This window comes from Cynocephalus volans, chromosome 12, assembly GCF_027409185.1.
Source record: "Cynocephalus volans isolate mCynVol1 chromosome 12, mCynVol1.pri, whole genome shotgun sequence".
NCBI lineage: Eukaryota > Metazoa > Chordata > Mammalia > Dermoptera > Cynocephalidae > Cynocephalus > Cynocephalus volans.
Window position 1 is genome coordinate 91361942 of NC_084471.1, and position 21495 is coordinate 91383436.

The window sequence follows — 21495 nt, forward strand, 5'->3', positions numbered from 1 at the left end:
AAAGCTTGGCATGTTTCATAAACAGCCATTATCATACTTTTATCTGGCCTTCAAAAAATGTCAAGACATTCTAGTACTGAAGGAAAATTAGAAAATTAAGGCCTTAAATGTATGAAGTGTGATGCTGTTTTTGACAGCAATGCAGAACATCTCATAAGGTCTATTAAAATGAGATAATCTTCCTGATGTCTACGTATTACTAAGAAAACTAGTGTTTAATGTTCAAAAATACCACAATCTCCAGCTTTAGGCACCAGTTTACATTGGCCTAACAGTGGCTTAATACCAAATAACATTAAAATGCATATAAATTATCTTATTATAAACCAAGTTTTGACAGAATATGATAGCATCCTAACATAGTTTCAATCTTATTCTCTAATGTATGTCATTAATAACCAATTCTGGAACTGTTAGAGTTTAAAGCTTAGGCCCTGTGGCCTTATCTGCCTTCATTTTCTTTTCTTATTGTTCTGTCTTCTGAAACACTTGTGCAGATCACTGACTGCTTTTTGTAGCACCACTTCCAAATTAGGCAGTGCTCTGGAAGGGAAGCTACTTCAAACAATAAAATTGATAAATGGCCAGAGTCTGCTATTTTGGTCCTTATTTTCATTTCCTCCATTTAACAACTGTCCCTTCATGGTTGTGCTTTTAGGTGGAATTTTACTTTGTGTTACAAGTGGAACTAGAAAGTAGGTGATAACGTAATAGATAACCCCTCTGAAATCAGGGGGTTACCAAACATCAAAAGGACTTTAAGAGCTGATTTGAAAAAAAATCATAAAAGCATCCATAGTAGACAATTCTGCAGTAGCGAATCCTAGTACAGTTGAGGGTGGACATCCTCTGTACATTTCTGCACAGCACACTCCCTCCTGTACATCTCAGGGAAAAGGCATTTGCCAGCTTGATAAAGACCAGTCTGTTTTCAGGGCTCAGCTCCAGATTTCCCAAGCCATAGGCCAAATAGAATCTGCTCGTAAAAACTTGCTTCTCTAATCTTGCTTCAGTTTCAGTGGTTGATTTGCGGGTCCTACAGAAATGGCAGGTCAGCAGAGGAGGCCGATCCTTTTCCCCACTGTGCACTGGTTCTGGGAACTCAAGTGAGCATTTTCCCAGTATTGACTGGACTTGTGGCAATTTTTTCTGTGCCTGGGAACTCATGACCAGTCTTTGATGCCAGTTGGCCCACAGTGAGTTGAGCAGCCTGTTTATAATCGGAGACTTTGGTCAGTTAATTTTGAAAACTCCTCTTCAGGACTGTGGAAATCATAAGTTCTTTGCTGCACTTTTAAATGCATTCAGAAATCTGGTGGGTTAGAATGGGGCAAAGTTATACTCCCAACCGTGTGTTATACGTGATGTAAGAGACCTGTAAACTCCTCTACAAGAGGAAAATTCCATGCCATGTAGAATTCTCTGTCCCAGAAAAATTCTATGCATTCTTTTAAAAAGGTTTAGCCTCTTAGCCACAGTTGTCTTTGTGGCATTCAACAGGTGGGACCATGTGTATACATCACAGAATGGAAGAAAGGAGCAGTTATGACTCAGATTGTCTCCTTACAACCCCTAACATCCCAAACCCTTTGAGTTTTCTGGACATTTTGTGGTGAAGTGTTCTACTCTACATTTGCAAAACAGAATGAAGAAAAGTCAATATTATCTAAAATATGAAAATACTTGGATAAGAGGGATTTTTTTCAAGATGCTTGCCTTACTTCTCCACTTTGCTTTATTTGGAAGGAAATAATTTATGTGTTTTGCTTTTCTGGAGGAGAATATGTTATATTCTTTATAAATAATTTGAATTTAGGTTTTTGGTTTTTGATGTATAATGCAGTGTCTATGTCCAAAGATGTTATTTGCTGAGGGAAAAAAGTATAAAACAAATCCCTGACTTTGTTGAGAAATATGTGTCCTTTCTCTCGTGTACCTCCCAAAGGAACGTATGCTTGACTAGTCTACTGCATTATCTTCAGTCAAATAAATTTTTACTGATATTTATTATAGCACATACTTATGATTTGGCCTGGTCTCTGTATTTCAGTTTACAAAATTTCATAATTCCTACAAAAAAATGTGACTGCCAGCTACAAAAATCAGTTATTCCCAATTAATGCAGCATCTGTCCAAGGTACTCCACCTGTGTCTAAACACCCAAAGTGAAATTTGAGAGGAAAATAACATGTGTAGCCAAAATTTTAAATGCTTTTGTGAAAAATCTAAATAAATGAGAAATTATGAAAATACTGGATTATACAGGTAGTGGAGGCAGGATAGAAAATTGATTGGTGTCAAATATACCCACCTTCAAATCCTGGCACCGCCGTGGGACATTCATTGTTCAACCTCAAGCATGTTATTTAGTATCTCTAGAGCTCAGCTTCCTCACTTGTCAAATGAGTATAATTTCACCTGCTTATGGTGGTTGAGAAAATTAAATGAGATGATACATAAAAAGTGCCAGCACATTCCTGAAATATTTTAGGTATGTTACAAATCTCCATGTTACTGATTTACCACCATTTTACTCATCTCCATTGCATGCCTCAGAGCATCTTCTGTGAATCTACATCCATGTATTCATGATTCAGGTACATTGCTAGGCATTAGGGATTGCAAAGACGAAAGGTAGAGGAATCCTTAGGAAGTCCACAGTCTACTTGGGGAGACTGGGGGTGGGGGCACTCATTACAAAGTGATGTGCTATGCTGTTATAAAGCTATACACAGAATGTCATGGGCTCATATATGAGAATCAGCAAAGCTTATTGAGAGGGTAGGGGCACTGTCTGGTTGGTGAAGGTTTAAAGGACGTGGTGACTCCTTCATAGAATCTTAAACAATAAGACTTGGCCAGTTGGAGAAAAAGAGAAAACATGTTTTGTCAGAGGGAGCAATATATGCGAGGGGAAGGGGTGAGTGAGTATGGGAGAAATCTTGGTCTACTCAAGGGACTAAAAATAATTTTGTGCATTGGAGAAAAGGTTCTGATGCAAAAAGTATGAGGGGATGAAGGTGGAGAGTAGACTTCTGATCAGCTTTTAGATGATGCAAAAGATGCTGAAAGGCAAATGGGTGCTATTTGTTATTTTAAAAAGAGCACTGTTACGTGGACAGGTTTGCATTTCTAGAATATAATTCTGGCAGTGTGGTGGAAATTACTTCACCCTTGGTCAGGATTCATGCATTTTCCATAATTGTTTTCTCTCTGAGATTTCTGAAAGGACCACATATGAGTAGGAAATGCTTTGGGTATTACACATTTATTCATTGACCAGGTATTTCTTGAGGAATTACTGTGCTATATTTTAGGAAACGGGCTAGATTCTGGAGATGAAAATCTTTGCTGTTAAGGAGTTCACAGTCTAGTGGGAGAGATAGGCTTATAGTGAAACAGTGACAAAATAGCGGTCCAGGAGATCATCAGCCAGAGAGCCTACGATGATCGGGACAGGGTAGGGAAAGGAAAGGGAAAAATTCAGAGGAGGGTTAATACTGGGGTCCATTGATGTTCCTTGTAACTGGAGTTTCAAACGGGGATGTTGTGAAGAAGAGAGAAACTTCTCTCTACCCCCAATTAAGCTCAGGGGTCATTGCTTCCTGATGTTCAGAAAGAATGGGGCTCATTTATTCCAAAAAAGTAAGGTTTGTGTGTATGTATACTAGAAAAGTGAAATGGAGAATTGAATCAAATGTCTGAATCATTGGTTTATTCCCTCTTTGATTTATTTAACAAATTTTCATCGAACAATGTGTGCCAGGCACTGCTAGACTTGGAGTTGCAAAGGCAAACGAGCCTAGCTCTGCACTTTCCCTTGAGAGCAGAGACAGTGTGTGCGATGAATTTAAAGGTATTCCTTTGATTGACAAAGCTGTGCTCCTTGAAATCAAATCTCTTCAAAACTTAAGAATGGAATGGTAATTATGGTCGATAAAAATAAAGAAGGAATAACTGCTATTTAAGGTGAATAAAATGTTATTAAATAAGTCATTTCTAACCATGTCTTTCAAGTCTATAAACTCAGGCTTTGCTGACAAAGACTCAACAAGAGTATACAAATTAATGATCTTCTTAAACAATTCTCTTTTAGTTCCCTGGGAGTGCAACTTCAAAGCAAATAAACCCAATGGATTTTATCTACCTCTGTGTTTTTATGGCATACAAGGACAAAGGGCTTAAAAATCATGGGCAACAGACTGAATTAAATTTACTTTTCTTCGTTTTATTAACTTGTCACCAAAACAAAGTTGGAAGACCTATCTAGAGGCACTGAACTTGACTTACAAGGTCAAACACAATTTTTATAAAAAAACAACTTTTTATTTTGAATATGTATTTTCTAATTTCCTATCAAAGGCAATACTTTCCCTGTAGTTGGTGCTGCTCGTTCCCAGCAAGTTTGTCCACTTTCAGCATCCTAGCATGCTATAAGGAGCATTTCTTTCACTTTGCAACCTCACAGAATTTCCTTTAGTGTATTAGTTTATTTATAAGAGGATGTTTCAAACCATGTTATTGTTTTCTTTCTTTTATTTATTTATTTTTGCTCCTGATTCTATGATATTGGTTTGAGAAAACTAAAATAGGAAGGGCAGGTCCCAAGGAGTGTTGTGAGGCCAGCCTAAGGAGACCACAGGATAGAATGTTTGCAAACCACTCTTATTAGAGCAGAGCCTCTCAAGCTGTGATATGCTTATGAAGTACCTCTGGATAGTGTTAAAATGCATATCTTGATTCATATTTGTGGTTGGGACCTGAGATTCTCTGTGTCTAATAAGCTCTCAGGTGATGCTCATGCTGCCGGTCCTTGGCCGACACTTTGAGTAGCAAGATTCTAGAGGGCCCTCTCGTTGCCAGGTTTGGAAAATATGTGTAATATAAAGCTATAAAGTGCTTAAGCAGGATGGTACAGTGGTCGGGACCCCAGACCCACATATTATATGCTACATGGTTGTAGGCAGGTTACATAACTTCTCTGTACCTCACTTCCCTCATTTGTAACATTAGAATAATAAGAGTACTTCTCCTTACTATTATTACTGTTAACCATTCTGCTCCAAGTTCCTATCCAATTCCACTATCTTCACCAAAGAATATACTTGCAAAAAAAAAAAAAAAAACAGAGGAAGTTCCGCTGAATTTAGGGTGGCCTACGGTACTGGTTTACTGAGGTTTTTCTGGTTTTAGCACTGAAAGTCCCACATTGGTCTTGAGAAATGACTCTCAGAGGTGTCGACCCACCATGTTAATGAGTGGGGGCAAGTTTGTTTTTTCAGGTAGTACTTTATTGGTGGTGGTTTTACTGTGAACCTTTATTCTGTGTTTGGTTGCCTTTTGCAGTGTTCAAAAGCTGAATGAGTTTCTCTTGAGTGATGAGATTGGTGACGACAGTTGGCGAACTGGTGAAGGTTCTCTTCCTTTTGAGTCCTGTAAGAAACACACCGGAGTTGTAAGTGCTTTTTCTTGTTATGGAAGCTGTGAATAGGGGACGTTCTCTACAGAATGGGTGGTTTAGTATGGGTGTTTTATTTTCCAACTGAATACATTGAGTTTGCATGTTGTATGGCTTGAATAAAGTCATAAGATTAGTAAGGCGCAGAGCCAGAATTAAAACCTGTCTTGTAACTTGTAGACCAGTTCATTCATACGTGACACAAAGTCTGGAAACATAGTCAGTATTATTTCGTCATGTATTACATATAATATGAATAAACCATTTATTAGTATTTGCCTGTGTTTCCAGACTTAATTGGGTACCCTGTACTTCGTTCCAAGACAGAGGGATGTAGCTATGAATGAAGCACATGAGATCCTTCCTGTCACAGAGTTTGCATTCTTGAGGCAGGAGTCAGATGCTAAACAAATAAAAGAGGGTATCAGAGAGTGAACGAGATACTTGAAGTCGAGTGGTCATTTCTGAGAAGGCCCCTCTGAAGAGCCAGCATTTGAACTGAGACCAGAATGAAAATGTACATACCTGTCCTGCAAAGATCTGGGCAAAGAGCATTCCAGGCAGAATAACAAGCAGAATCAAAAACCCTGAGGTGGGAATTTAATTTAGTGTATTCAAGGACACTATAGTTGGAGCCTGGTGAAGAAGGGAAAGATGAGACGAGGTAAGAACAATGATTGAGGGTTTTGCAGACCATAGAAAGAATTTGAATTTATTGCCATGTAATAAACCACTGGAAGGTTTTAAGGTAGGGACTAATATAATTTTGTCTACATTTTTCAAAGAGCACTTTGGTTATTGTGTAGAGAAGTCAATGGGAACAAAGAGTGGGATAGGCAGATCGGTAAAGAGGTCATTATACTAACATAGGCAAAAGATGATGATGGTTAAATTAGGGTGTTGGAGTTTTTGTTGGGGTTGCAGTGGACATTGTGAAGAGATGATGAAATCGGAATACCTTTTTGAGGGTGAGCTCATGGAGGACATGAGGGACAAAGAGGACACGAAGACAAATCATGGGTTATTAATTTGACTGCTGGGTAGGTAGTGTAGCCATTAACTAAAATAGGGAAGCTCAGAAACGAGGAGCCTGGTGTTGAGGTGGAATCAAGAGGTGCATTTTGCACGTGATAATTTTGAGATACTTCCTTAATTCAAGAAGAGACAGCAGCATTGGAGATGCAAATTTAAAAGTCATTAGCCATTAGATAATTAAAGCCATGAGACTGGATTATACCACTTTCTTGAAGGGTGCGTCTACACATTTCTGAAGAAATTCTTTAAAATGAATATGTGTATTTTATAACAATAAAGTGGAAAGGTGTTGTTCCAAAATGAGTCATGCTATAAATTAATATTCATTATTCAAGTTACTACTAGAGAAAAATAGGAATATATTTACCATTTATGTGACCCAACACAAATGCACAGGGGCAGTCTCCTGACTGGGATTGATTGGGACTTGAAAAGCCTTTATTAGGAAGTCAATCTATATTAAATTTTTCTTCACATCATGTTTAAAACTGCTAAAAATAGTTGAGACAAGCACTTGACTGTATTTAGACTAATAGTATTTTCTTCAACTTTTCTGGAGTTGTATTTTTTCTTTTTGTTAAGTTGTTTTATTGAGCAGGTGTGATTTTGTCTGAGAAGGAACTACTAGCCATGCTTACATACAGTGGAGGAACAATGTCTCAAAATGCTTGTTTGCTATTGTGTGGACATGGACACGAAGACAAAAATACGTTAAAGAGTATCTATACTTTTAGGCAGCAGCCAAGTCAAACCTGTGATTAGAACCAGCCTTGTCACACTCTTGGTGATCCTAGACTATCAAAGAACTCATTAGATCGTCTTTCAGAGATGTGCCATGAGCAGAGTGAGATGACCTCAAAAATGGAGAGATAGGAGGTCAAGTTCATGGAGTAAGGGAAGTCTGAAGAGTTTTTTGTATGAGATGAGGGATAGAAGAAAAGTTGAACTGAGAAAAGGCTTTTGGAAGGAAAAAAGAATCGCCTTCAAATGCATCCAATATCTTCAGGATTATTGAAACCAGACTGGACTTCGGATGTCTTTCAGGGCCATTCATCACTGCTGATGGATGGGCCAAGCCACAAACGACAAACTTTCTAAAATGGAGTGAAAAAACCTGTGTGTTCGAAAATAACACTAATGGAAACTCCTTCTTGAGAGCGCTTAATATACAATGTATTCTGTAAAAGCTTAGACTTAAGTGGTTTTGGCTGTAGAATCTCCACTGAGAATTAGGGACATTCTAGAGCCAAAGTCTCTTCAAATTACATCTGTGGAACTCCGACTCAAGTCTGTCAACACATATCCTCTTCCCACCCTCTCCTTAGTTTTGTGAAGAGCATGAAGTCATTCCTTTTGGACCTCTGGGGGCAATACTACTATAGAGTTAAAGACTATAGAAGACGTGAGGTTTATATACAGGTATAGACCTGTTTTGTGTGGAGAATATACTTAGCCTAAAGGGTAGTGGCTTTCTGCAGCATCTTATACAGTGTGCTTTCAGGGTTATCTGTGAGGGCTGAGGGAAGAAAAAACAAAACTGAAATAAAAATTCATAATCTCTTTCTCCTTTTCTCTTAAGGTAAAAGGGGTTTAGTACTTTCTGTGTGATAGAACCTCTGCTAGTACTTTACTTTCAGTCTTCTCAGTGGCTTGACAATCTGTTTATTTGCATGTAACCTAGCAATGTTCTATCTGATAGTTTGATGTTCTGCTGATACATCAGTTGATGGTGATTGGAAGTGCAATATCTTATTTGCATTGAATTACTGATTATTCATGGACATTTTTAATTTCCATAATAGAACTCAATGGATTTTTTAAAAAGCCAAACCTATAATTCCAGGCCAAAAAAAAAAAAAAAAATTCACAATTCTAGAGTCCTTTGCTATTCTAAGTAATTTAAGAGTTTTGAAATATATTGCTATTTAGCCTTCATAATCTCTATAAAGTATTTAAGTAAGATAGATAATTATTTATGTTGAAATACTTGCTCGTTAGATTCCTGGAACAAATTTCGAGCTTATGTATTTTTTCAAATTAGAGGTTTACAAGCTAAATTTTCTACCATCTCCTTAGCCACTTATCTCAATGTGAAATTAAACTCAAAATTAGAGAATGACAAATTTCTAGTTATGATCTAACTGAAGTTCACTTTAAATATGTGAAGACTGTTGCACCTCAGCTGGCGTCCTTTTTATAATGGTTGTTTTAGTCCATTGACTAGGAAGAGCGCCATAACATCAGAGGAAGACTAGATCACTCTGTAATACATATGGATCTCCTTAGAAAGCACTATATATCTTTGGGCAAATAGCCTAGATCTTTATGCTTTTTCAATCTACAACAGATCCTGTGTAATGTGTAGTTCAATCCAATTTATGTGAATGTGTCGGATTTAAAATCCTCATGACCCAGAGGATGATCAGTAATATACTGTGATAGCCTAACAAGTGGATTCGAGTTTCACCTGAGTTAAATTCACCGTCTTTGGACATGACACACAATTTTTTATTGTCTGGGTAGATTCACCCATATTGCTGGAGAAAGAATATTCAAAATCTAGTTTGGGACTCAGTATTTTAACTTTTATTATTTGCAAATATCATATTTTCATTTTTCTTAAGATGCATGTGAATTGGATTTAAAATTACAGCTTAACATTTTTTCATTATTTGCTGGTTTTTTTGGAGAAGCCATTAAAATAATTAACATATGACATTCACTTTACTTGTTTCTTTTTCTTGGAATTTAAGAGGAGAAGTAGCAGTCTGAGTTAATGTTCAGTCAAACCTCAATTTTCTCATAAAGCTTCAACTTGTGTTCTTTTCTGTTTGGAATGCAGCAGCCAAAAACTATAAACAGGAAGCAGCCTGGAAGATATCACCTGGACAGCTATGAGCAATCAACACGACGTCTGCGTCCCGCAGAGACAGAGGATATTGCAATAAAGGTTATTTTATTTCCTGGATCCTTACATGAATAGAAACATTTATGTTACTACTTCATGATGAAGTTCTGCAAAAGTGCCCTAAATTGTGTCTTTAAAGTCTCTTTACACTGGTCACTAATCTTAACATTTTTAAAAACGTTCTGATGAGTTTCTAACTCTCAGCTCTTCCTCACCTCCCAGCCCTGTGTTTTGCTGCAGCAGTACGTTCTGGTAACTGCAGAATGAGCCCTTCCTCTGAATCTGCGTTAGAAGCTTGTATCCAACATATTTCCTCTGGTCTCTTACTTTTATCTACCAAGTAAATTGATTTATAGCGAACGCCAATATTATAAATCCCATTTTTAAGAAAATCAATGAGACAGTAACTATCTTCAGCCAGGAGAGGCTCAGACCAGTGTTGCGTGCCTTCACCCACCTTCCCAATGCTGCCTTTGATCTCGTTTCAAACTCAGCCCTTTGTACTCTCCTAGGCTGTGTGTGCTTAGGTGGAAAAGGCAGCCACAGGAACACAGGCCGGGGGATCAGCGCTGAGCAGGCACTAGAACAGATGCCTGCAGCAGTGCAGGGCCTTTGGACATCGAAGCCTCCAGAGTCCTGGAAACAAACCCTTTTAGAAAACTAGCTACATTGGCTGCTCCAGGCTGTCCAAGTCCCCCGCACTGCCCAGGCCAATTGGAGAGAGAGAGGGAGGCTCAGTGTGGGGTGTATGTTAGAGCCAAGCACTAACTGTAATTCTTTTCTCTCCTTGTTACCCGACACAGTACCTGTACCAAACAGGTGCTCCACAATTGGAGCGAGTGTGTTATCGGACAGAATAACCTAGTGCTAACCCTACCTCTGCCATTGATTTGATGTGTGATTTTTGGACAAATTACTCTGCCTCTCTGAGCCACAGTTTGCCCATCTCGAGGTGGACATGCCATTTCAGCATGGTTGTTTTGAGGACAGAATGATATGTCACTTGTGAATTTCAAAGAGAAGTCTAGTAATTCTTAACTTTAGCTGTACATTAGAATCACCTAGAAAGCTTTAAATATATATATTAAAACCTGGACATCATTTAAAAAAATAGTTTGAGTAGTTCCCTAGGCGATTATAATGGGTGTGAACTAGTAGGCTATGAAAAGATAAGGAATGAGAGAGATTAAAAAGGTCCTCTATGATTTTGCTCTTCAAATATGCCCAGACAGCACCTAATACATTAGTGACTAAAACAACAGGGCCAGCTTTCTTTTATTATTGGCATTTTCGGTTCCATATAGTAGGAATCTAAAAATATGTCTTTTCTGTGTGCCTTATTAAATTTACTTTCATTTTGAACGTAAAAAAGAGAAGTTATTATTTTTCTTCCAAAATGGACCCTTCGTGCACACACACACACACACAAAAAAAAAAACTCACAAAAAAACAAAATCAAGGTGCTTATTAATGACCTAGAGTTTGCTGTGCCTCTGAATGTCCACTTCAAGGTCACCTTCAAGCCCAAGTTAATTTTTTATTTATGGTAAAAACTCCCAGATTGGTTATAACTCACTTATCTTTTAGAAATATTTTTATTGTAAAATAAACATACTACAGAAAGTACATATGTATGTTGCTCCCTCAGAAAATGCACCAACATAAACATTTGCTGCTCTCTCACACCTCTCCCCTCACATCACTTTTATAGACATCATTTCCTTCAGTATCATTGCTATGCTTGCCTTGCTAAAAACGTATTTCTAGTTTAGTTTTTTTTAAGTTTAAATATGGGTGAAAGTGTATTTTTTTGCTTTTTCTGCCCCGCATTGTGTGTGTGCACACTGCACCCATGCTGTTGTGTGTAGCGATAATTCATTCATTCTCCGTGCGGCATAGTGTTCCATTGTATGACTGCACCTGAATTTATCTGTTCTACTTTTGAGGGCCTTACGGGTATTTTTTAGTTTGGGGCTATTGTAAACAATTGATGAGTGATAGGGTATGCGCATGCTCAACTATGAGCAATCCTCATCCTCAGCTTCACTATCCTTCTTCTTTTTTTTTTTTTTTTTTTTCGTGACCAGCACTCAGCCAGTGAGCTCACCGGCCATTCCTATATAGGATCCGAACCCGCGGCGGGAGCGTGGCCGCGCTCCCAGCGCCGCACTCTCCCGAGTGCGCCACGGGCTCGGCCCTTCACTATCCTTCTTAATAGTGGCAAACTGTTTTCCAAAATGATTGTGCCAATTTACACTTCCATCAGTAGTGATTGAGAGTTCCAATTGCTCCACATCTTCATCAATGCCTCTAAATTTTTGCCAATTATTATGTGCTGGGAGGAGATGCAATTGTATGTTGCTGTGGTATTTATTTGCATTGTTTTGTGATTACTAATGAGGTCAAGCACCTTTATATATATATGTCATTTGGGTTTGGATTTCTTCTTTATTTGTCCTTCTCTTTTAAAAAATTCTGGATACTACCTTGTTGGCAGGTATATATGTTGCAAAATTCTTCTCCCACTTTTTAGCTTGACTTTTCACTCTGTGGTATCTTTTTAGTGAATAGTATTTCTCAATTTTAATGTAGTCTAGTTTGTATAACTTTTCCTTTATGGTTAATGCTTTGGTTTTTTGTCTTATTTAAGAAAACTTTTCCTATCCAGAGGCCGTGAAGATATTCTATATTAGCTCCCAAAAGCTTTGAAGCTACACCTTTCCCTCTTACTTCTTTAATCCATTTAGAGTCAATTTTTGCGTGTAGTATGAAGTAGGGATGTGATTTAGTAGGTAAATCAGTAATAAATAATTTATTAGTATATTGTAAATTTATCAGCAGTAAATTTTAGTGAATGTCATTTTATTACACTTAGTATTCAGTAAGGCCTGATTTTTTTTTTTTTAAATGATACCTCTTTGCCCCAGCCCCATTTTTGAGCACTGTTCTGCTGATCTTCAGTGTGATCTTAGTTACACACCAAGAATCTATACATGTGTGGATCCATTGCTGGCCTTCATTTATTTTTCTCTGGTTTGTCTGTCTGTTTGGTATTCCAATGTCATAATTATTATAGCTTTCTAATAAATTTTGATATCTTTTGGAACAAATTCTTATACCTTGTTGTTTTCCTTCTTACTTATACTTGGCCCTTTGGGGGAAAGAGGCTTAGGTGCTCTGGGGCTCACATCTTTGAATTCATATTTTTCCTTATATTTTGACCCGGTATTTCCTTACTCCTTGCTTTAATGAGGTATTTTACAAACTGTATTTTATTCAACATTTTTACTTATTTTAAGCAGTAAGAAATGGACAATGGTCTGTTTAAGGCCCTGCCTTTAAACGTTTAAAAAATTCTTTTGAGGTAAAATTAGTGAATTTCACAAATTTTTGTGAAGCATAAATTTTTGTGAATCATAAAATTAACCATTTTTAAAGTGAACAATTTGGTGGCATTTAGTACATTCACCATGTTGTATAACCACCACCTCTACCTTATTCCAAAACATTTTCATCACCCCCAAAAGGAAACCCCATACCCATTAAGCAGTTGCTCCCCATTTCCATCTGCTCCTTGCTCCTGGCAACAACCAATCTGCATTCTGTCTCTATGGATTTTTTTCTGGATATTTGATATAAATGGAATCATACAAAAGATGAGTTTTTGTGTCTGTCAAGCTCCTGCCTTTACATTTTAATTCATTCTTTCTCTGTATCCCTGACCCGCATTTCTATCCACCCCACCCCATCCCCACACCCCCACCCCTGACATTATGGTACCAGCTCTAATATGCTTGACATATGTGCTTAAACATGCTCATATCCTTGTAAAATATGTAGGGTTGTCATAAGCATTTATATGCTTTCAACTTAACGTTTTTCATGACAGTTTGCTCCTTCTAACTGCACCCCTGTACTCTGTAGAACACTGTATTCATACTGCAGAATAGTAGTACACATCCCTGCATTCTACTCACTGCTAGTGATGGATGCTGAACTTACATTAATCTATCACAAACCTGGCTACGGTGATCATCATTTGTACCTAACCTTATATGAACCTATGCAAAAATGTATTTATATAAGAGCAGATTTCCCAAGCTCAAACAGCTAGTTAGGGAAACCAGGATTTTAACCCTGCTGGTGCATTTTGTAAAAGGCAAGAGGAGATGAAAGTGTAAATTGCAGCGGGAGAAGTGAACATTAGGCGTCCTCCTGCATCTTTCCTGAGTGGAGGTGGTTCTCTCTTTTGCTTCTGTGTAGCACCAGATGAGGAGGTGACGTTGCTCTCTTCTAGCTGTTCCCTGCTGCTTGCAGACCCTCTCTTACCCCTCCCACTCTTGTGAAGCTATGGCATTTTCCACCTCTTCTTACATCTATTGTCAGAGGACCTCAAAATCACTCCCGACCTTCAATGAAGATGTTAATACCAGTTTCCTAGTCCATCTTCCTACCTTAGTATGTGCCATACATGGCCATGATTTAACCTTCTAAGTGCACAGCCCAGAAACCCTTAGTGTCCCAGCCTGGAAATCCATTAATCTATCGTCACTCCATTTGCACAGCTTCACCTGTGTTCACAGTTAGTCACCACCTGGAACTGCCCCTCCTCTGAAATCTTTATTATACCAGCTATTCACTGACAACAAAATCCTGATCCCCCAGCTTTCTCAGGCATTCACCTTCACAGTCACTGTTTTTTACCTCATTCAAACCTCCAATATCTTGAGCCCCTTCTTTTTCTCTCAGTGCTTTACTACCATTCTGTAGCAATCCAACCTCATGCCCTCTACACATCTGTAACCAGGCTGTTGAGTACTATGGAGAAAACTATGCAATGGTCCAGGTTGCATAGCCACAGACTGATTATCTCCAACCTCAGCCGACCCTCAGTAGTTCCTGGCTGTCCTATTCACGTGCCTCTCATCAGCAGTATTTTTCGAACCTATGGTAGCTATTCAGCTGTCACTGCTCTCTTCCCACCTCCTTCGATCTCTCCTTTAGTGTCTTCTTTCTGCAGATAACCTTAGCTCCCAATGCGATGAAAACATACAAGGGTTCCATGTGGGTCTTTTCTCAATTTCGTGCTGGCCCTTTTCCCAACTCATCTAATTTTGTACCTCTTTAGCCTCCTTGCCTACTTTCTCTAAGACAAAAAGGGATCCTTAAACTCTAAGACAGTATCATTTCTTTGAGTGTTATTTGTCATTTAGCCACAGTGTTTTAAACTTCTGCCCCAGCCGCTCTAGTCATGATTTCCCACAACATATTTCATAGTTTTCTGATCTCAAGTCTATTCTCCCTGTAGTTCTTTACCCAGAAATGCCTCCATCAACATTCAATATTTTCAAAGCTCATTTCCAAAACTAGCTGAAAGGCCTCCTCTTCCAAAAAGTTTTTTGACTCATCCCAGACATGATTTCCTTTCTGAACAGCTATGGCACTTATTGTCTCTCTCCCCTCTAGTTGGTACTTAGCCCGTACTGTCTTGTATTTCCTTCCTTCCTTCCATGGTTTATTTACTCAGCTGATTGCATGCCCCAGGGGAGTAGTGAGCATGTATTATACCTTCTTTGCAGCCTACACCAATCCTAACACCGTGCCTCACACAGAGTGGGTGCTCAGCAAATATTTGTAAAGCAATCAATCATTCAGCTCTTCCATACCACCCTCCTTCCATGACTAATTTCATGCATAACTGCATCATGGATATTACTAAATGCTGTGCCATACATTTCATAAGCTAGAGAAAACCTACATGAAGAAGCACAATCTAGCTTTTTCAAGCAGAATTTTTCACCCTTTAGGTTGTTCATTTTACTAAGAGCTGTACTTGAGTGCTATATTTACTTACAGTTTGGACATCACCAATCCATTCTGCAAAATTCCTAAACAATAAAGCACTTAGAAATTTCATCATTTGTGGTTTTGAAATAAAATATTAATTTATAAGCAAGGTGTATCTTTAGTTTCCCATGATTTTTCAGGCACCTTCTCTCCCTTCATCTGTCTACTTGATCCTTCTAATTCTTGGGTTTCTGTTATACCTCCTTTCATTTCCCATTTTGGGAATTGTTAAAACTATTGAGTCCACTTGAAGCCTGTTAAGCAAATAGGTTGCTTGGGATGAATACAGAGTGTTGTGATCTTTGCCGATGGTTGGTGTTTATACCACCAAGAAACGTTGCTTCGTTTCTGTGTTTTATTACCCCCTCTCCCTTACTCTTTCTTTTAACTTCAATGAATAGAGGTAATTCTACACAGTTCAGGAAATTCACTTATTACAGAACCTTCCTCCTCAGCTAACAAAGTTATTTTGTTGGAATAATTTGTGATTACTCCTGTTCTTTGCTTTGTATGACCAGGATTCTGGGACTTGTCTAGCAGTGAGAAAATAATCAATGCAGAGGTTTCATTGGAAAATATTTGGGCCCGTTGCTTTTAAAGAATACTGACATGTAAATGATCCAGCAATCCCCAATTTTCAGAGAAAATTGCTATGATTTTTAGCATTCTTCATAATATCACTAACTGAACAACCTTCCTTTCATTTTCATTATTTTTTGTTTTCATTTATACCACTAAATAGTTATAACTCTAAATTAGAATTTCACCACTGTGTGTTTTACCTTGTGTTGAAAGCCTTTCAGCACTTTAAAAAGAAAATTTATTTTAATGGCATTATTCTCTAATATCACATATATAATTTAATTTCTGTATCTTTGTTCTTTAGGTCACAAATGGATACTTTTCATGGGGCAGTGGTTTAGCTACATTATCCAATATAAATATTCAAATTCCAACAGGTAAGAGTCATTTATTACACATTTTTGTAGTTCATTATTAAAACCGAAGTTTTCCAAGGTAATCGAGCCATGATACTGTCACCACAATCAAGGTACTAAACATATATCACCTCCCCAAATTTTCTTGTGCTTTTCTGTTTCTAACTCTTAATGTGAGATCTATCTTCTTAACACATTTTAAAATGCACTACACCATTTTATTAACTATAGGTACTATGTTGGACAGCAGATCTTAGAACTTATTTATCTTACGCAACTAAAATTTTATGCCCATTGAGCAATATTTCCCCACTTCCCCTTCCCCCAGCCACTGACAACCAACATTCTATTTTCTGCTTCTATGAGTCTGACTATTTTAGATACCTCAGGCAAGTGGAATCATGCAGTATTTGTCCTTTTGTGTCTGGCTTATTTCACTTAGCATAATGTCCTCTAGGTTCATCCATGTTGTTGCAAATGGCAAGATTCCCTTCTTTTTACAGGCTGAATAGTATTTTATTGCATGTATATACCACATTTTGTTTATCCATTCATCTGTCAATGAACGTTTGGGTTGTTTTCATATCTGTGCTATTGTCAATAATGCTGCAGTGAAAACGGGGGTGCAGATATCTCTCTGAGATTCAAATTTTAATTCTTCTGTATAAATACCCAAAAGTGGGTTTGCTGGGTCACGTGGTAGTTCTATTTTTAATTTTTCAGGAACCTCCATACTGTTTCCCATAGTGGCTGTACCATTCCACATTCACAGCAACTGTGTAAGGGTTCCACTTTCTACACAATCTCGCCAACACTTGTTGCCTTTGTTTCTTTGTCTGTTTTATAGTTGCCATCCCAACAGGTGTGAAGTGATATCTCATTATAGTTTTGATCTAAATCCCTGATGATTAGTGATGATGAGCACCTTTTTATATACCTGGTGGCCATTTGTATGTCTTCTTCAGAGAAATATCTATTTGAGTCCTTTACCCATTTTAAAATTAGTTTATTTGGTTTTTTGCTATTGAGTTGTAGAAGGTTCTTGTATATTTTGCATATTAACCCCATATCAGATAGATAGTTTACAAATACTTTCTTTCATTCCATAGGGTGCCTTTTCACTTCGTTGATTGTTGCCTTTGCTGTGCAGAGTTTTTTAGCGTGATGTGGTCCTACTTGTCTATTTTTGGTTTTGTTGCCTATGTTTTTGGTGTCAAATCCAAGAAATCATTGCTGAGATCAATGTCAAGAAGGTTTCCCCTATGTTTTCTTCAAGGATTTTTATAGCTTCAGGTCTGACATTTAAGTCTAATTCATTTTGGGTTGGTTTTTGTGTATGGTGTAATATAAGAGTCCAGTTTTATTCTTTTTTGTGTAGATATCCAGTTTTCCCAGCATGATTTGCTGAAGGGACAGTCCTTTCCCCATTGTGTGATTTGACACCCTTGTCAAAGATCAGTTGACCATGTACGTGTGTGTTTATTTCTGGGTTGTCTGTCCTGTTCCATTGGTCCATGTATATGCATTTATGCCAGTACTGTACTGTTTTGATTATGGTAATTTTGTAATATAGTTTGAAATCAAGAAATGCGATGCTTCCAGCTTTGTTCTTTTTCAAGAAGCTTTGACTATTCAGGGTCTACTGTGGTTCCATATAAATTTTAGGATTGTTTTTTCTATTAAAATATTGTTTTTTCAGTAAAAACCACCATTGGGATTTTGATTGGGGTTGCAGTGAATTTGTAGATTGCTTTGGGTACTACAGACATTTTAACTATATCAATTCTTCCAATCCATGAACACAGAATGTCTTTCTATTTATTTGTGTCTGCTTTAATTTTTTTCATTAATATCTTATAGTAGTCACTGTCCAAGCCTTTCACCTCCTTGGTTAAGTTTATTCCTAATTATTTATATACTAACAACAAACTATCCAAAAAGGACATTCAGAAGACAATACCATTTAAAATAGTATTAAAAAGAATAAAATATTCAGGAATAAACTCAATACGTTTTATTTAAAATGTCTGGATAATTGAATAGAAATATTTTTTTGACCTGGCCTGATGATCAGTAGCTTGGGATTTTTCTATTATACATGCAAGTCAAAGTGAGAAGTTGGAGAAAGTGTCTTAATAACTTAGCCCAAATCACTTTCCTTCCAATTATCATTTTAGTCAAAACTACTGAATAAACTAAATAACAAAGTTAGAACTAATCTAGATGAAATAGGCAATTATTTCTTTGATTTCTTTACTAATGTTAGCCATTCTCACAATATTAAAAATAAATTATGACCTACATATGTTGATTTTTCTTTTCTTTTGCAAAAAGGCATATGTATCAGGGAAAGGAGCTGTATAGAATACCTTATTGCTGGAGACCAAAACTGGGCCATTGATTATAAAGCATTAGCCTTTTCTAAAAGTGTTTTGATTTTATTTGAGTAAGAGAATTCCATCTCATTCTGTTATTATCCTTTGTTTTGTTTCTCTAGGTCAGTTAACCATGATTGTGGGCCAAGTAGGATGTGGGAAGTCTTCTCTTCTCCTAGCCATCCTTGGTGAGATGCAGACGCTGGAAGGAAAAGTTCACTGGAGCAAGTATGTGTATTTTTAATTGGTTTCTGTTGCTCTGTCATACATCTGATAATCTTCCAAGGGAAGAACTTAGAGCAATAGATTCCTATGTGATGAGTCTGAGGATGCCTCATAAATAAGCATAGACTTTAAAAAAATAGTGGAATCCTTAAATTCATAAATGAAAAGTTACAAACTACTATAGGGGATTATTTACTATAAACTAGTACGTTGCTGAGATAAAAGTAAGGTTGGAATTGTAAAGCTATATTTTTAAAGTTAATTGGGTGACACTCAGAGAAATAACTTAAAACTGTATTCTATAATAAAATAAGCAAAGGAAAACTTGCATTATTTATAAAGCTTAGATGCAAGCAGAGCCTAATGGTTCCATTTCAGAGAAGAAAAATCAAATGATCTTTTTAAAAATCTTCATAAGAGGCTGAAGAATCAGCTATTTCTCTTCATACCTAACTTAAACTAGATACTAGAAGTATCTAGTTACAGATATGGATAGATCAGACTAGTGTGTTGTGCACCTTTGAAGACATGGGATAAGAGTTGTCTCTTGTAGATATCTGAATGGTTGCTTCTAGCATGGTGCTTCTTCTAGATATTTGAATGGAGATTTGGGGTCGTCTTCAAAGCACATTGTGGTAATAAATTTATTCAGAACCATGATATTATATACTTGGTTATGAAAGAGTAAATCATATTTATTCAGTTTGGCCTACCGAGTAGAGTCCCCGTGAACAAGCAGTTTATGAAGAAATTGGCTATAGCTTATCTGAGAAATTGGACTATAGACAACGGGGTCTCACAGGTTTGATTTTGTCCCCAGGGGACACTTGGCAACGTCTGAGACATTTTTGGTTGTCACACTGGGGAATTGGGCTGCTACTGATATAGTCGATAGAGGCCAGGATGTCGCTGAACATTCTACAGTGCACAGGACAGCCCCCAACAACAAGGAATTATCTTGCCCCAAATGTCAGTTGTGCTGAGGTTGGGAAACCTTGCTCTAGATCTACAGGTGTTCTTTAATATCATTTTGTACCTACCATTGTAAGTTCCATTGTGGCTGAGTCTGCTGTTTATGTACACAGATATCTCTTTAAGAATGAGCAAAGACTATTTTAGGGCCTTTTTAGAATAGATTCTATTTTGAACTCCAATTAGGAGAAGGAAGTGCTTGGATGTGAAATTTGGATTTGAAATACGAGAACTGTAAGTCCTGTTTTCAGTGTCATTGGCAAAAGAAGGAGGCTAAGAAATGTTGAAGTTACATTTTATGCCTGTTGGACAAATCTAACAGAGAGTGGCCATGAAACCGTTCAGTGCACATCCAGCAGAGAGCTCAGTAAATAATTGCTACCTCAGTTTGCTTCGTGGCAGGTTCCTGTAGATCACTGATGTCAGGCACTAGGTGGTGTTTGCCCTGCCACTATCACGTTCCATCTTGGATGAGGAAGCAGTTCCTACTGGATTAAATTATACTGTGTGACTTGTACCACCATAATCGAGTTATTTGGGTTTTGTTTATATCCTGTTACATCATCATTAAATGGAGAAAGAATGAGAAACGGTGTCAGAAAAAACTTCAGATTTTATTTTCATCCCTCTAGGAAGTTCTAATCTGGTCTTCTCCAGAGTTATTTAGGTTTCCAAGTCCTAGCTCCACTTGGACCAAATTGACTCCTAATATAATCATTAATAATTATTACCATTTTGTTAATGAATAGATAAATGACAGGAGGGTGCAGAAAATATTGTACGCAATTTATTCTTTGCTTTTGTAAGCATGTATATCATTTATATCATGTCTCTTTTTATTAAGGTTGTGATTATTTTATTTACAATAACATAACATAGTAAAGCTTGAAAAATAAAGGTAAAGAAATCAAGAAGGAAAATAAGGCTTAAATCATAGTCTGAGAAGTTAATAGACAAAAATGCACGCATTCAAGTCCTGCACGATTGTAAAATATGGGCCACAAATTCCTCTCTGAATTTTGCGGAAGCTAGGTAAAGAGGGAAATATGAGATAAAAGCATACATTTACTAAGCAGTGGTTAAGATTTTTTCTTTTTGGAGAAAAATATAAAAGAAATCTCTCCCATGCATCTTAATAAAAAAGTCAAAGAAGGTTATGTGATTCGTAATGTCCTCACTATTCCTAAAGTTTATTCAATTAATTATTACAAATAAAATTGAGCACCTAGTCATAGATTATCCAGTGAGTGTTATTTGAGGGTTTAGAGGGCTTACAGGAGGGGACGGAGGATGTGGTATTGGTAGTATCAAAACACCGTGGCCTAAGTATGCAGATCTTCAACGCCTAGTTTGATCCAGGAACGAAATTATCGACATTTGGAAAAATGAGTGGATTGCACATCATTTGGAACATCTTCTATGTTTGGCATGTTATCCTGGAATTTAGATGTCTTGTTTCTTAATCCTTTTCTTATTTCATTCAACAAACATTTACTGAGTACCTCCTTTGTGCCAAATGCTGATCTCGGTATGAAGCATATGGAAGTTAGTGAGAAAGACCAAGTCCCTGATCTCACAGACTCACAGTATAGATTGTGGCCTGTACACAATACGAGTAATCGATAGGAAAAGTAGATAATATTATACCGGGATAAATTCCGTGAAGATGATAAAGCAAGACAATGTAGTAGGAGGTAGGGGATGGGGAAGACATTAGAGTAGATTTCAGAAAAGATC

General features: G+C 37.3%; 1 protein-coding gene across 4 annotated transcripts in view; it reads left to right on the forward strand.

Annotated features, from left to right (window-relative positions):
• Positions 1–21495, forward strand: part of ABCC9 (ATP binding cassette subfamily C member 9) — a 130757-nt gene that overhangs the window by 41387 nt on the left and 67875 nt on the right. For all 4 annotated transcript variants that reach the window (XM_063075692.1, XM_063075694.1, XM_063075690.1 and 1 more), the window contains exons 16-19: positions 5347–5455; positions 9336–9443; positions 16135–16207; positions 18684–18789. In XM_063075692.1, coding sequence (XP_062931762.1) covers positions 5347–5455; positions 9336–9443; positions 16135–16207; positions 18684–18789 — 396 coding nt within the window. The remainder of the gene's footprint in view (positions 1–5346; positions 5456–9335; positions 9444–16134; positions 16208–18683; positions 18790–21495) is intronic.